Source organism: Narcine bancroftii, chromosome 5 (assembly GCF_036971445.1).
Source record: "Narcine bancroftii isolate sNarBan1 chromosome 5, sNarBan1.hap1, whole genome shotgun sequence".
NCBI lineage: Eukaryota > Metazoa > Chordata > Chondrichthyes > Torpediniformes > Narcinidae > Narcine > Narcine bancroftii.
This window is the reverse complement of record NC_091473.1, coordinates 40,313,318-40,330,263: the sequence shown is the minus strand read 5'-3', so window position 1 is coordinate 40,330,263 and position 16,946 is coordinate 40,313,318. Positions and strand designations below refer to the sequence as shown.

The 16,946-nt window shown below is 43.4% G+C and overlaps 1 protein-coding gene across 6 annotated transcripts in view; it reads right to left on the bottom strand.

Moving 5' to 3' along the window:
- Positions 1 to 16,946, bottom strand: part of LOC138763295 (inter-alpha-trypsin inhibitor heavy chain H3-like) — a 132,540-nt gene that overhangs the window by 51,419 nt on the left and 64,175 nt on the right. For all 6 annotated transcript variants that reach the window (XM_069937183.1, XM_069937187.1, XM_069937181.1 and 3 more), the window contains exons 18-19: positions 2,471 to 2,509; positions 1,830 to 1,859 (exon numbers count right to left, since the gene is read on the bottom strand). In XM_069937183.1, the coding sequence (XP_069793284.1) occupies positions 1,830 to 1,859; positions 2,471 to 2,509 (69 nt within the window). The remainder of the gene's footprint in view (positions 1 to 1,829; positions 1,860 to 2,470; positions 2,510 to 16,946) is intronic.

Below are 16,946 nucleotides of genomic sequence, written 5' to 3'. Positions count from 1 at the left end.
CAGCGGCAGCTGACCGGTCATTTCCATGGTATGAGCAGGGCTGGCGGCACTTGCTGGCTTGGGATCCCCAGCGTTGGTGGTAGAAGCACCAGGTGGTTTGGTGCTCCTCTGGTTTCTGCCTGGGGGCGGGCTGTGGTTGGGTGGGTCTAGGGCAGGTGACTTGATTCATGGCGGCCTCGTTCTCTCGCTTGGTTTGCCACAGCATGTCGGTGTGGGCTGCGACCTTCTGGGGGTCCAAGAAGTCCTCGTCCGCTAATAGGAGCTGGATGTCTTCTGGCATTTGTTCCAGGAAGGCTTGCTCAAACATCAGGCAGGGTTTATGGCCTTCTGCCAGTATAAGCATTTCGTCTATTAGCACGGACGGGGCTCTGTCCCCTAGGCCATTGAGGTGCATCAGCCTGGCCGCAATTTGCCAATTGGAGAGACTGAAGGTGCCAAGGAGGAGGGCTTTGAGGGCGACATACTTGCCCTCCTCTAGAGGATCATGGATCAGGTCATCCACTCTGGCCAGGGTTTCTTCATCAAGGGCGCTCACCACATGGTAGAACATCGAGGAGTCAGAGGTGATCTGTCTTAGATGAAATTGCGACTGCCTGCCTGAACCATGTGCAAGGTCGATGGGTCCAAAAGGGGGGGAGGAGTTTCACGGAGACAGCATTGATTGACGACAAATCCATGGTTGGAGACCAGATAGCAGCTACTACACACACAGAAACACACCACTGGACACGGTGGAGGTTTCAGCTGAACTGTTTATTTGAATTTCGCACGCATCCCTTTAAGGCCAGTGGGAGTTCCGACCTGCGTAGCGGTGACGTCACCACTTTGCCCTGGGCGCGAGCTGTGGCCTAAACCACGGGCAATGAGCAAGCCCCGACAGCGCCATCTTTCTGCAGCTGCCCCACCAGCGCTTCGGTACAAGCGGGGCCAGTTTGCTCTTAGAGATGTGCACCGCCACGTTTTTATTTCTGATTTCCGCCACCTGTCTTTTCTTAATTTTCAGTGACATAGGAAATAATGGGCTAAAATTACATTTAATTTCTTTGGCACCTAATATTTTAAATATGAACAAACAAGACCTTTGTCATAGTGTTAAACAGACAATCTGATAATAACTGTACATTACAATCCACTTGGAAACATTGGCTCTGTTGGTGCTTTGGCTTGTGGTCATACAATGGTCATGGTATGAAGGTCTCTCATCTTTCTAAGAACTAGGTCAATGTGTCTCGGCATTAATTATGTTTTAATATAATTATTAGCTGCATAGAATTTGGTGTGTTGCAAAAAAGCAAAGTTGAAGAGGTTGAATGATCAATTTTGTGATATACAGCATTGTCGTTTGTGGGGGTGGGAGAGGTGGACTGAAGTCACACCTTAACCCTTTGGATTCCGGCCATTTATAACCTTTCATCATGTGTACTTTGGACTGGGTCTATGGGTGAACTACAATACAAACTAGTTGGTATTGGGTCTAAAAGCAGTCCCAGGAAACAGGGACATGGAGTATATGCACTTGCTAGCATTCCTTGAAAGCAGTGTCCAAATGTTAAAAATGATCCATCCACAATGGATATACATTTAAAAAAAAAATGCTCTCTATTGTATCTGTGTATTTCCATAAGACTGAAGTAACGGGGATGCACTAATTTTGAGGTTAAAGTGAATATTTATTTGATGTATCAAATAACTGGACACAATCAGTTTTCAGAGATATAACAATGCAGTTCTTAAACACATTCGGCACACAAGCACATAACAGTTCCTTCTTTTTAAAATGAAATGTGTCTATACAGTTAACTTAATGCTATCAATGATGCTACACTTACATGATCGATGTCTCAGATCGAAGCCCTTCCCTGAATCATGAAAGAAAGTAATGAACATTTCTGTAAATCAAGAGCAGCTTGACGAGGGAATGTAATTGGAATCAAATTAAGAAAAAACACATTTTAAGTATTAAGAAATACAAGTTACAGTTTCAAAATCCAGTTATTAGCTTCATTCTTCAATAAAAAAAGTTATTAACTTCAAAGCTCAATGGTTTTTGGGAAAATTATGAAAAGCTGTGGTTAATGAATTGAACTACAGTATATGTAGGAACATCTGAAATCACATTTCCATTCCCATACAAAACACCATGGAAAAAACTTAGAATGTAGCAGATTTGAAAATCAGTTTAGTTGATGACTTGAAGATGAATTTCCAAACTGCTATTTGTCCAGATTAATAGTCTGGGCCTTTCAAAAATTGTCCAGAAACATAATCACTTTGATACTTTGAAACAAAGCAAAATATGGTCTATCTCATTATAACATTACAAATAAACATGCATCTTTGACTAATAAATAACTACTGGACAAACAACATACTCCAGTTCTTGATACATATACACCATGCAATTTACTCTAAATAAAATACACTTATCCAATTAACTTAACCATTTACATCTATGATACTATACACATACCCATTGAATGCATTGGATTTTCCATCAACATGTATCCAACTGTATCGGGAAAGAGCAAAATAAAAGTTTACAAAACAATGTGACTGTACAATGTCGTTGGAATTGTGTTCAGCAAAACAGTTTAAGGATTACGTTCTATGAAAATAGTTTTTACATAAAACTAATAATTGGATTTTTTTTAAAAAGGTAATGATTTTCCTGTACATTTTCTTCTTAATCCTGTACAACAGAGAATATATCCACAATGGATATATAAAAAAAAGCACTATATTGCAGTGATTTTCAAACTGCTCTGTGAGGGATTAAGTAAGGGATTACTTAAGGTGGTATGTGAGTTGGAAAAAACAGTTGAGAACCACTGATCTAGACCCAATTGTTACTGAAATAATTTGCTTGTTTTTGTCTAAGAAATTGTCATCCAGGCTTGGTTTAATCGTACCCAATTGACTTATGTGCATGCTTTCATAACTCTAAAGGAAATGGCCAATGACAATTTATCTCAAGCAAGTTTTTTCAGAAACAATTGGGTCTAGAGCAATGGTTCTCAACCTTTTTTCCCCCACTTACATACCACCTTAAGTAATCCATTACTAATCTCAGAGCATCTATGTTTTAGGGATTACTTAAAGTGGTATGTGAGTGGAAAGAAAAAGGTTGAAAACCACTGCTCTATTGTATCTGTGTTTCCATAAGACTGAAATAACAGGGATGCATTGTTTTTGAGGTTAAAGTGATGCTTTATTTGAGGTATTAACTAACAGTACACAATCAGTTTTCAGAGATATAACAATGCAGTTCTTAAATGCATTCTGCACACAAGCACACAACAGTTCCTTTTTAAAAAGAAATGCATCTATACAGTTAACTATTCATTAACTATTCATCTTATCAATGTTGCTGCACATACATTGCCGATATATCAGATTGCAGCCTTTTTCTGAATCATGAAAGAAAGTAATGAATGTTTCTATCAATCAAGAGCAACATGACGATGGAATGTAATTGGAATCAAGTTCAGAAAAACCATTTTAAGAATTAAATAATACAAACTGCAGTTCCAAAATCCAGTTATTAGCTTCAATCTTCAATAAATGAAGTTATTAGCTTCAAGGCTTGATGGTTTTGGGTGGCAGGGTTAGCTGCATGGAGGATGCAGGGTGATATGGACAAGTTAGGTGTGTGGGCCAAGGCATGGCAAATGCAACATAATGTGGATAAAGGTGAGGTTATCCACTTTGGAGGCAAAGAACAGGAGAGAAAATTATTACCTAAATGGTATCCGTTTAGGAAAAGGAGAGATGCAGTGAGACTTGGGTGTTGCTGTGCATCAGTCATTGTAAGTGGGCATGCAGGTACAGCAGGCAATGAGGAAAATGAATGGTATGTTGGCATTCACAGCAAGAGGATTCGAGTACAGGAGCAGCTGTACAGGGCCTTGGTGAGACTACACCTGGAGTACTGTGTGCAGTTACTTTTTGGTAGTCTCAAGCTATTTCCCAATTTATCTTTTAAATAAGTTTTCAACTAGTAGAATGCAAACATTGTACCTTATGTTATTCCCTATTTATCTTTTAATTGCTCAAATGTTAATAATTTATTTCTCAAAAAGCAGTCTTCTATTTTCTTGATTCCTTTTCTATCCCATTCCTTGAAAAATTAATTATCTATTGTAAAAGGATTAATGGGTTTTGTGTCAATAATATTTTTGGTATTTGATAATTTATCTTTTTTCCTTCCAGATGTATTCTCTTCCATATTTTAAATATATGATGTAAAACTGGTGAATTGTTGTATAGCACCAGCTTCTCATCCCATTTATAAAGTACACGTTCAGGGACATTTTCTTTTAATTTATCTAATTCTATCCTAGTCCAGTCCAGTTTTTCTCCCATCTGATAAAAATCATAACTGCGCTGTCCTGTAATAATTTTTAAAGTTTGGTAACTGCAGCCCTCCTTGTTTGTATCTCCATGTTAGTTTTTCTAATGCTACTCCTGATTTTTTTACCTTTCCATAAAAATTTCCTTATTACTTTCTTTAGTCCTGTAAAAATTTCCTCTGTCATTTGGAACAGATATTGTACCTGTAGAAATACATTCATCTTAATGCAGTTTACTCTCCCTATCAAAGTTAATGGCAGCTCTTTCCAATTCTCTAAATCTTCCTGTAGTTTTTTAAATTATTGATTGGTAGTTTAATTTGTACAAATGGTTTAGGTTATTATCTATCCTGATACCAAGGTAACGTATCGTCTGTGTTTGCTATTTAAAAGGGGATTCTTTTTTACATTCTGTATAATCAACTTTATTCATTGGTATCATTTCACTTTTATTACAGTTAACCTTGTATCCTGATATCTCTCCATATTCTTTCAGTTTCATATATAGCCTTTTTATTGATTTATCTAGCTCTGTTAAATATACTATGATATCATCCGCAAATAGGCTGATTTTATATTCTCTCTTTTATTCTTATTCCTTTTATCATAGGTTCCTTCTTTATCAACTCTGCCAATGGTTCTATTGCCAAGGCAAACAGGGAAGGGAACAGTGGGCATCCCTGTCTAGATGACCTGCTCAATTTAAAGTGATCTGACACATATCCATTTTCTACTACCTTTGATAAAGGTCCATTATACAGTGCTCTAATCCAATTAATAAATTTTTCCAGTAATTTAAATTTCTGTAGCACTTTAAATAAATAGTTCCATTCTACCCTGTCTAAGGCTTTCTCTGTGTCTAGCATAACTGCCATTGTTGGCGTTTTATTCATTTGTGCCACATGGATTAAATTAATAAATTTACAGACATTATCTGCTGCTCATCATTTAAAAAAAAACAAAGAGTTTGATCCGGCTTTGCCAATTTCGGTACACAGACAGTCAAGTCTATTCGCTAGTAGTTTTGCTATTAATTTGTAATTTGCGTTTAGTAAGGATATTGGACTACATGATGCTGGTGACAGCAGGTCCTTTCCCATTTTTGGTATTATCATAATTATGGCTGTTTTACATGATTCAGGTAGATTTTGGGTCTCTTCCACCTATTTCATTACATCTAGAAGGTGCTGGGTTAATAAGTTCTTAAATACTTTATAAAATTCTATAGGGAATCCATCTTCGTTTGATGTTTTATTGTTTGGTAATTTCATTAATATATCCTGTATTTCTTCAATTTTAAAAGGTTCTGTAAATTTATTTTGATCAACTATTTGTAATTGTGGTAGTTCAATATTGGATAAAAAACTTGTAATTTTTATTGTATTTCCCTGTATTTTCAGTTTGATACAATTGTTTGTAGAATTTTTAAAAATTTTCTTTAATCTCTAATGGGTTGTATGAGATCTGCTTATTATCTTTTCTTATCGCTAAAATGGTTCTTTCAGCTTCTTCTGTTAAGTTGCCAGGCCAATATTTTGAGAATTTTCTCTCCTAATTCATAATATCTTTGCTTTGTTTTCATGATATTTTTCTCCACTGTGTATGTTTGTAATGTTTCGTATTTTAATTTTTTTTCTCTGCCTAATCTTTCTTTTTCTCTATCTTCTCTTTTCATTAATTCCTTTTCTCTAGCTCCTATTTCTTTTTCCAGCTGTTCTACTTCCTGGTTATATACTTTTAAAATTTTAGTCATATAACTAATTATTTGTCCTCTAATAAAGGTCTTTATTGCGTCCCATAGGATAAATTTGTCTTTTACTGACTGTGTTTATCTCAAAATATATTTTAATTTGTTGTTCAATATATTCCTGGAAATCTTGCCTTTCTAACAATATAGGGTTTAGCCTCCATCTACACGCAGAGAGTGGGAGGCGGCGGCCCCAGTCTGGGCACAGAGAGAGCAGCAGTGGCCCCGGCCCCGGTCCGGGCGAAGGGTAGACGGCGGCGGCCCCGATCCGGGCAGGAGCAAGGGGGAGACGGCGACCCCGGCTTCGGTCGAGTGAGGCAGGCGGAGGCCCCGATCTGGGCAGAGAGTGGGAGGCGGCGGCCCCAGTCCAGGCACAGCGTGAGCTGCGGCGGCCTCGGCCCTGGTCCGGGCAGTATGGACCGACCTAAGAGGGGAGGCAGTATGGACCGACCTAAGAGGGGAGGCAGTATGGACCGACCTAAGAGGGGAGGCAGTATGGACCGACCTAAGAGGGGAGGCAGTATGGACCGACCTAAGAGGGGAGGCAGTATGGACCGAACTAAGAGGGGAGGCAGTATGGACCGAACTAAGAGGGGAGGCAGTATGGACCGACCTAAGAGGGGAGGCAGTATGGACCGACCTAAGAGGGAGGCAGTATGGACCGACCTAAGAGGGGAGGCAGTATGGACCGACCTAAGAGGGGAGGCAGACCCCTCCAGCCCGGGTAAGAAACCTGCATAGGAGAAGGCCACTCCGATATAAAACCTACGACCCACGGACCTCGCTGCCACGTCCCAGCTTGCTTGGCCACGGCACACGAACCATGGGTGTAAAGGGTGGGGCCAGTACTACGAACCATGGGTGTAAAGGGTGGGGCCAGTACTGCGCACACTGCACTCCACCTAAAAGCTCCTTTGCGCAGGCCCGAGGACAGGTCCACGTCCGCCCCCTCCACGTCCGCCCCCTCCACGTCCGCCCCCTCCACGTCCGCCCCCTCCACGTCCGCCCCCTCCACGTCCGCCCCCTCCACGTCCGCCCCCTCCACGTCCGCCCCCTCCACGTCCGCCCCCTCCACGTCCGCCCCCTCCACGTCCGCCCCCTCCACGTCCGCCCCCTCCACGTCCGCCCCCTCCACGTCCGCCCCCTCCACGTCCGCCCCCTCCACGTCCGCCCCCTCCACGTCCGCCCCCTCCACGTCCGCCCCCTCCACGTCCGCCCCCTCCACGTCCGCCCCCTCCACGTCCGCCCCCTCCACGTCCGCCCCCTCCACGTCCGCCCCCTCCACGTCCGCCCCCTCCACGTCCGCCCCCTCCACGTCCGCCCCCTCCACGTCCGCCCCCTCCACGTCCGCCCCCTCCACGTCCGCCCCCTCCACGTCCGCCCCCTCCACGTCCTCCCCCTCAAAAGATGCTCACAAACTCAAGCTAGCATGCTGGAACATCAGAACCATGCTAGACAAGGCTGACAGCCACCGACCTGAACGTCGGTCTGCCCTCATTACACAAGAACTCCTCAGACTTGACATCGACATAGCCGCTCTCAGTGAAGTCCGCCTGGCAGATGTAGGCAGCCTCCAAGAACACGGCGCGGGCTACACACTCTACTGGTCTGGCAAGCCTTCAGATGAACGACGCCTATCTGGTGTAGGCTTCATGGTCAAGAACTTCATTGCCTCCAAACTCGAAAACCTTCCGACAGGCCTCTCGGACCGAATCATGTCCATGCGACTCCCCCTTCAAAACAAGCGTCGCATCACCCTCATCAGTGTCTATGCTCCAACCCTCCAGGCGGAACCAGCAGAAAAGGACAAGTTCTACACCGACCTGCGCAACCTCATCCAACGCACCCCTACAGCCGACAAGGTTGTCATCCTGGGCGACTTCAACGCTCGTGTCGGCAAAGACTCAGAAACCTGGCCAGGAATCCTGGGCAAGCATGGCGTCGGCATGTGCAACGACAATGGGCGCCTCCTGTTGGAGCTCTGTGCAGAACAGCGGCTTGTCATTACAAACACCCTTTTTCAGCAGAGGGACAGCCTGAAGACTAACTGGATGCATCCCCGATCCAAACACTGGCACCTCCTGGACTACATCCTGGTGCGAGAAAGTGACAAACGAGATGTGCTCCACACCAGGGTCATGCCTAGCGCGGAATGCCACACTGACCACCGGCTGGTTCGCTGCAAGCTCAACCTTCACTTCAAGCCAAAGCCCAGGAACAGTAAAGCCCACAGAAAGAGGTTCAATGTTGAAAACCTGCAGTCAGACGAAGCGAGAGGAAACTTCCAGGCAAACCTCAAAGCAAAGCTCGACGTTGCAACCCGCCTCACGGACCCGTCCCCTGAAACCCTCTGGGATCAGTTGAAGACTACCATACTGCAATCCACTGAAGAGGTACTGGGCTTCTCCTCCAGGAAAAACAAGGACTGGTTTGACGAAAACAGCCAGGAAATCCAGGAGCTGCTGGCAAAGAAGCGAGCTGCCCACCAGGCTCACCTTACAAAGCCGTCCTGTCCAGAGAAGAAACAAGCCTTCCGTCGCGCATGCAGCCATCTTCAGCGCAAACTCCGGGAGATCCAAAATGAGTGATGGACTAGCCTCGCCAAACGAACCCAGCACAGCGCGGACATTGGCGACTTCAGGGGTTTCTACGAGGGTCTAAAGGCTGTGTACGGCCCCTCACCCCAAGTCCAAAGCCCGCTGCGCAGCTCAGACGGCAAAGTCCTCCTCAGCGACAAGATCTCCATCCTCAACCGATGGTCAGAACACTTCCAATCTCTTTTCAGTGCCAACCGCTCAGTCCAAGATTCCGCCCTGCTCCAGGTCCCTCAACAGCCCCTAAGGCTAGAGCTGGATGAGGTCCTCACCCTGGATGAGACATATAAGGCAATCGAACAACTGAAAAGTGGCAAAGCAGCAGGTATGGATGGAATCCCCCCAGAGGTCTGGAAGGCTGGCGGCAAAACTCTGCATGCCAAACTGCATGAGTTTTTCAAGCTTTGTTGGGACCAAGGAAAACTGCCTCAGGATCTTCGTGATGCCACCATCATCACCCTGTACAAAAACAAAGGCGAGAAATCAGACTGCTCAAACTACAGGGGAATCACGCTGCTCTCCATTGCAGGCAAAATCTTCGCTAGGATTCTACTAAATAGAATAATACCTAGTGTCGCCGAGAATATTCTCCCAGAATCACAGTGCGGCTTTCGCGCAAACAGAGGAGCTACTGACATGGTCTTTGCCCTCAGACAGCTCCAAGAAAAGTGCAGAGAACAAAACAAAGGACTCTACATCACCTTTGTTGACCTCACCAAAGCCTTCGACACCGTGAGCAGGAAAGGGCTTTGGCAAATACTAGAGCGCATCGGATGTCCCCCAAAGTTCCTCAACATGATTATCCAACTGCACGAAAACCAACAAGGTCGGGTCAGATACAGCAATGAGCTCTCTGAACCCTTCTCCATTAACAATGGCGTGAAGCAAGGCTGTGTTCTCGCACCAACCCTCTTTTCAATTTTCTTCAGCATGATGCTGAACCAAGCTATGAAAGACCCCAACAATGAAGATGCTGTTTACATCCGGTACCGCACGGATGGGAGTCTCTTCAATCTGAGGCGCCTGCAAGCTCACACCAAGACACAAGAGAAACTTGTCCGTGAACTACTCTTTGCAGACGATGCCGCTTTAGTTGCCCATTCAGAGCCAGCTCTTCAGCGCTTGACGTCCTGCTTTGCGGAAACTGCCAAAATGTTTGGCCTGGAAGTCAGCCTGAAGAAAACTGAGGTCCTCCATCAGCCAGCTCCCCACCATGACTACCAGCCCCCCCCCACATCTCCATCGGGCACACAAAACTCAAAACGGTCAACCAGTTTACCTATCTCGGCTGCACCATTTCATCGGATGCAAGGATCGACAATGAGATAGACAACAGACTCGCCAAGGCAAATAGCGCCTTTGGAAGACTACACAAAAGAGTCTGGAAAAACAACCAACTGAAAAACCTCACAAAGATAAGCGTATACAGAGCCGTTGTCATACCCACACTCCTGTTTGGCTCCGAATCATGGGTCCTCTACCGGCATCACCTACGGCTCCTAGAACGCTTCCACCAGCGTTGTCTCCGCTCCATCCTCAACATCCATTGGAGCGCTTTCATCCCTAACGTCGAAGTACTCGAGATGGCAGAGGTCGACAGCATCGAGTCCACGCTGCTGAAGATGCAGCTGCGCTGGGTGGGTCACGTCTCCAGAATGGAGGACCATCGCCTTCCCAAGATCGTGTTATATGGCGAGCTCTCCACTGGCCACCGTGACAGAGGTGCACCAAAGAAGAGGTACAAGGACTGCCTAAAGAAATCTCTTGGTGCCTGCCACATTGACCACCGCCAGTGGGCTGATATCGCCTCAAACCGTGCATCTTGGCGCCTCACAGTTTGGCGGGCAGCAACCTCCTTTGAAGAAGACCGCAGAGCCCACCTCACTGACAAAAGGCAAAGGAGGAAAAACCCAACACCCAACCCCAACCAACCAATTTTCCCCTGCAGCCGCTGCCACCGTGTCTTCCTGTCCCGCATCGGACTTGTCAGCCACAAACGAGCCTGCAGCTGACGTGGACTTTTACCCCCTCCATAAATCTTCGTCCGCGAAGCCAAGCCAAAGAAGAAAGAAGACACATTTTTGGTGGAATATCCTCTAATTCGATTGTTAATAACAAGGGTGAGTGATCAGATAAAAGTCTTGCCTTGTAATCGGTCCTTCAAACTCTCCCCTGAATCTGCGCTGACAACAATAACCTATCTATCCTTGAATAGGTTTTATGTCTATTCAAATAGAATGAATATTCTCTTTCTTTTGATGTTGTTTCTTCCATATATCAATTAATTTCATATCCTGCATTGATTTTAGTGTAAATTTGGTTACTTAATTTTTTTATTCTGGTTTTATCTATCACTGGATCTAGTTTCAAGTTGAAATCCTCCCCAATAAGATGTGCCCCTGTGTATCTACTATTTTTAGGAAGATGTCTTGCATGAATTCCTGATCTTCTTTGTTAGGTCCATTAATGTTTAGCAAATTCCAGAATTCTGAGTAAATCTGCCATTTCATCATTACATACCTACCTTCTTTCTTTCTTCTTTGGCTTGGCTTCGCGGACGAAGATTTATGGAGGGGGTAAAAAGTCCACGTCAGCTGCAGGCTCGTTTGTGGCTGACCAGTCCGATGCGGGACAGGCAGACACGATTGCAGCGGTTGCAAGGGAAAATTGGTTGGTTGGGGTTGGGTGTTGGGTTTTTCCTCCTTTGCCTTTTGTCAGTGAGGTGGGCTCTGCGGTCTTCTTCAAAGGAGGCTGCTGCCCGCCAAACTGTGAGGCGCCAAGATGCACGGTTTGAGGCGTTATCAGCCCACTGGCGGTGGTCAATGTGGCAGGCACCAAGAGATTTCTTTAGGCAGTCCTTGTACCTTTTCTTTGGTGCACCTCTGTCACGGTGGCCAGTGGAGAGCTCGCCATATAATACGATCTTGGGAAGGCGATGGTCCTCCATTCTGGAGACGTGACCCATCCAGCGCAGCTGGATCTTCAGCAGCGTGGACTCGACCTACCTGCTGGGTCTATTATTACTACCTTTATCTTAAATGGCAAATTCTCATTAACTAGTATAGCTACTCCCCTGGCTTTTGGGTTGCATGATGATGCCACTACGTGCCCTACCCAGTCTCTCTTCAATTTATTAGTTCTAACTCAGTTAAGTGTGTTTCTTGTATAAATGCTATGTCTATTCTCTCCTTTTTCAGTAGTGTCAATATCCTTTTCCTTTTAATTTGGATGTGAATTCCATTAATATTTATGGTCAAATATTCAATGTACTCATCTTATTCCTCCATTTTCAATTCTCTCTCGCCTCTTCAACCCCTCCATCTCCTTTTTTCCAGAATCCCTCTAAATTATTCTTACTCTTTCCAGTACACAACGATATGACTAACAAACAAAAAAAACCCCACAGAATCCCAAACAAAAACAAACTCAAAGTATACTTTTAACAAAAACAACATTAACTCTCCTCCACCCAGTATTGAGTTGTCTTTTACTTCTTGTAAGACAACCACAACTCCCTTTTCCACCTGGGTTACGCTAATGACCGCAAGCATCAAAAGCTTTCGCAGTGGTAGATCTTCACCCTTCCCCAGCCCTCCCCCAGAGAAACACTATACATTTTTCTTTTTTTTCCCCCTTTATCCCCCCTATATTTTTCAACCTTAAACATCTGTATTCACATTATCAACTTATTTCTATACATTGCCTTAACAGTCTTTATTTATACTCCTCATCTCGTTGTCTGTTTGGCAGTCGTTCAGCAAAGTGATGGGGTTCTTTTTGATCTGAAAACAGTCTATTCTGCTCCCCAGGGAAGAATACCTTTAGCACTGCTGGATGTTTTACCACAAAATTGTAGCCACTGCTGAACTCCTTTTGTTTCTTTAGAAGTTCAAAGCTAATATCCACATAGAATTTTTTTTCCTCATTGTATTCCAATGGTTCTTCATCTTCCTTCACATTATCCTTTGCCACCATCAATATTTTCTCCTTCGTTGTGCATCATAGCAACTTTATTAATATAGAGCATGGCTTTTGATGTGGTTGCGACTTTGGTGTCAATATTCTTTGGGCTTTTTTGATTTCTATTTCTTGGAGTTCTTCCACTCCCAAGATTTGTGCAATCCATCTTTTTATAAATCCTTTTATGTCTGTTCCTTCTTCACCTTCTTTCACACCCACTGTTTTTATATTGTTGCATCTGCTAGAATTCTCCAAACCATCAATTTTTTGAGCTAGCAAATCTTGTATCTCCTTAACTTCCAGCTTTTCTTTTAGTTCATTCATCTCCATTTCCACAGCTGTCCCTCTTTCTTCCTCTTCAATTCTTTTTCTTATCTCTGCTATGACAAGTTCCATTCTGTCTTGTCTTTTCCTTTTTTAAAAAATTGTATTAAATTCTGTCATTAAGATGTCCATTAGTGTCTTTATTTGTTCATCAAAATATTCTCTATTAGCTGGTTTTGTTTTTTTTTTAAACCTTCTGTTTTCCCATTTGGGTCTGTCTTTCTCCTTGTCTTCCTTCTCTGGCTCCTTTCTGGTCTTCCTCCTCTCCAGTTCCTTCAGCTGTTTCTGCCACGTCCTGCTGCCAGGCTCCACTCCCGTCAGTGCTGTACTGCGCATGCGCGACTTTTCGTGCATATATAGTTGCATTTCTTTTTCTGGCTCTGCTAGCCATTTCTTTAGTCCGCCCCGGGAGATGTCGCCGCCCAGCTAGCTGCTTACCGGCTTCGGGAGTCGGGTTGTATAAAGGAAAGGGATGAGTCAGCGTACTCAGCTGAATGGTGAATCAACACAACCTTGCACTCAATGTCACCAAATCCAAGGAGCTGATTGTTGATTTCAGGAAAGCCAAAGGTATAAGTCATTGATCAATGGGGGAAATCAGAGGTGGAGAGGGTGAGCAATTAAGTTCTTGGGAGTCACTGTCTCAGAGATGATTTTTCCTGGACCCAGCACTTTAAAAGCATCATGAAGAGAGCATGTCAGTGCCTCGACTTCCTCAGGAGTTTGCAGAGGTTTGGTATGACACCAGTAAATTTTTACAGAGGTGTGATGGAAAGTGTGCTGACCGGCTCCATCATGGTCTGGTATGGGGCCACCAATACCCCTGAGCATAAAGCCCTCCAGAAGGTAGAAGATTTAGTCTAGGACACCGCAGGCTAAACCCTCGTCACTATTGAGTACATCTACAGGGAATATTGCTGTTGGAGAGCAGCAGCAATCATCAAGGGTCCACACCACCCAGCACATGCTCTGTTCTCGCTGCTGCCATCAGGAAAGAGGTCTAGGTGGCACAAGACTCACCACCAGGTTCAGGAACAGCTGCTACCCTCCACCATCAGACTCCACATTGACAAACTCAGAAACTCATTTAAGGACACCTACTTGTGGACTGTATTGATTTTTAAAAATTCTCTGTATTGCATAGAATGCTTGCATTCATTATCTCTACAGTTCTTTATTTGTTTACATGTATATGCTGTGTACACTGTTTTTGTTGCATCTGTAGGAAAAAGAATTTCTGAGTTTTTGATGTCATGTATGTACTCTGAATAAATCTGAATTCTGAGAGAAATATACTAACTGTACTCTCAAAATTTCACCTTTGAAGGCCTCTCACCAAGCACACCCTTGTCAGAAAACAACCTGTCTCTATCTGCGCTTACCTGATTGTTTCTCATTTCCTCAGAATTGTCCTTTCTCCAATTTAGAATATGTACCCAAGGCCCAGACCTATTCTTTTCCATGATTATTTTCAAATTGTTGGCAATATGATCACCTGTCTTGTCTTGTTCCCTTATACAAGATCCAGTATTGCATTCCCTCTAGTTGAGAGTTCTATACATTGATTTAGGAAACTTTCTTGAACACATTTGATGAACTCCAAGCCATCCAGCTCTTTTACAGTATTGGAGACCTGTTCAATATGTGAAAAGTTAACATCAGCTCCTATTACAACTTTGTTTTCTGCAGCTCATCTCCCTGCAGATTTGCTCCTCCATATTCCTAACTGATTGTTGGGTTTAATGTGGTGATCCGTTTCCCATTCCTCAGTTTCTCCTATACAGCCTCAGAAGATGAGCCCTCATCTGTCCTATCTGAGCACTGTTGTGACATTTTCTTTTACTAGCAATATGACCCTTCACTCTTTTAACCCTTCTGTTCTATCAGATCTGTAACTAATGGAAACCCAGAACACTGAGTTGCCAGTCCTGTCCTTCTTGCAACCAAGTCTCACTAATGGCCACAATGTCATAATTCCACATGCCAATCCATGCTCTAAACTCATCCACTTTCCTGCAATACTCATTGTGACTCAGAATATTAATTCCACCATGCACAACATTTTGATTCCTATCTTTGCTGGCTTAACATTAACTTTTTCCACAACCATTCCACTATCTGCTTTGGCACTCTGGTTCCCATCCCCCTGCAATTCTAGTTTTAACCCTTGGGAACAGCAACAAACAGTTCCACAAGGAAGTAAGTCTCCACCAGTTCAGATCCAGTACAGGTCCCACCTTCTCTCGAAGAACGTCAAAATAATACAGAAATCTGAAGCACCCTCTCCCATCTCTTTAGTTATGTATTAAGCTACATCATCTAATTTGTAACCACACAAGCACGTGGCACTGGTAGTAATCCTGAGAGTACAGTTGGTATAACGCCTTTACATTGCCAGCATTCGGGACTGGACTGGGGTTTAAGTCCCATGCTGTCTGTAAGGAGTTTGTACGATCTTCCCATGTCTGCGTGGGTTTCCTCTGACCATTCAAAAACGTTCTTAGATTAACAGGGTGTAAATTGGGCGGCACAGACTCATAGGCCAAAATGTGTGTTACTGTGCTGTATGTCTAAATTTTAATTTAAAATATTTTTATTGAGTTTAACATGCATGTTTTCCTTAAAATTTTGTATGTAAATTTACGTTATCTCATATAAATACAAGTACAAGAAAAAAATGGATAGAACTACATTGACAGTTCCTTAATCCACCTGAGAAACAAGTAATTCAATTAATCTATGATAACCATGTTAAACCCATATTTTCCAATAAAGAAAGAAATTAAGAAGTAAAAAAACAAACAAAAAACCTTAAAACTAAATCTAATTTACTCCCTCCCTCTAATTAAGGTAACTTTTTTAAAAGAAAATGGAAATTATGGATCCGATGGTGACCTACAGACATCGGACAGAGAATCTTTGGAACATTCAAAATTCTTAATTCTTCCAATCATGATGGTATTCTATTAATGGACCCCACATCTTTACTAATTGAAACTTTCTATCTTTAATGTTTTATCCAATTTTATCCAATCTTAAATAGGACATTACATCATATAACCACTGTGTATGGGTAGGTGAAGAGTAATCTTTCCATGTCAATAAAATTGCTCATCTGGCTATTAGCATGGTAAAGGTTAAAACTTTCTCCTGAGATGCAGACGGAAGTATATCTGGTTCACATGAAAAACCAAACAAAGTAATTAACAGACAACCTTAAAAATTGTTGATAAAGTTTGGAAAATGTCTTTCCAAAATCTCTCTAAATTTGGGCATTCGCAAAACTTATCAATCAGTAAGGCTTCAAAAATTTTACACTTCTCATATAGTGGATCAATATCTGCATAAAAGTGAGACCAGTGTTCCGATCTCCCATCTCTAAGGGGTTTGTACATTCTCCCCATGTCTATGTGAGTTTTCTCCGAGGGCTCCAGTTTCATCCCCACCCTTCAAAAATGTACCAGGGATGCAAGTTAAGGGGTGTAAATTGGGCAGCACAGACTCATGGGCCGAAATGCTGTATGTCCAATTTTTTTTTTTTTTATAATTGAATTTTAATTTAAAATAAATCACAACCTTGGAGGTCCTGTCCTTAACTCCCTGAACTCTTTGCAGGGCCTCTTCTCCTTTTGTACCCACATCATTTCTTCCTGAAATAGACCATGACATATGGCTGCTCAGCCTCCTTCTTGAGGAGGTTGTGGGCTTGGTCTGAGATGTCCTGGATCCTGGCATCTGGAAAGCAGCTTACTATCCGCAGAACCTCTCATCTGTTCCCCCAACTATTCAAAGCTCTGTCACTACAGCTCGACTCTTCTCCCCCCACCCCCTTCCCTTCTGAGCCACAGGATTACATTCCGTGCTGGAGACCTGATAGCTGTGGCATGTCCCTAGAAGGCAATTTCCCTCAACAAAATCCAAAACAGTGGACATGTTATTGAGGGGAATGACCACAGGACTGCCTATACCCTT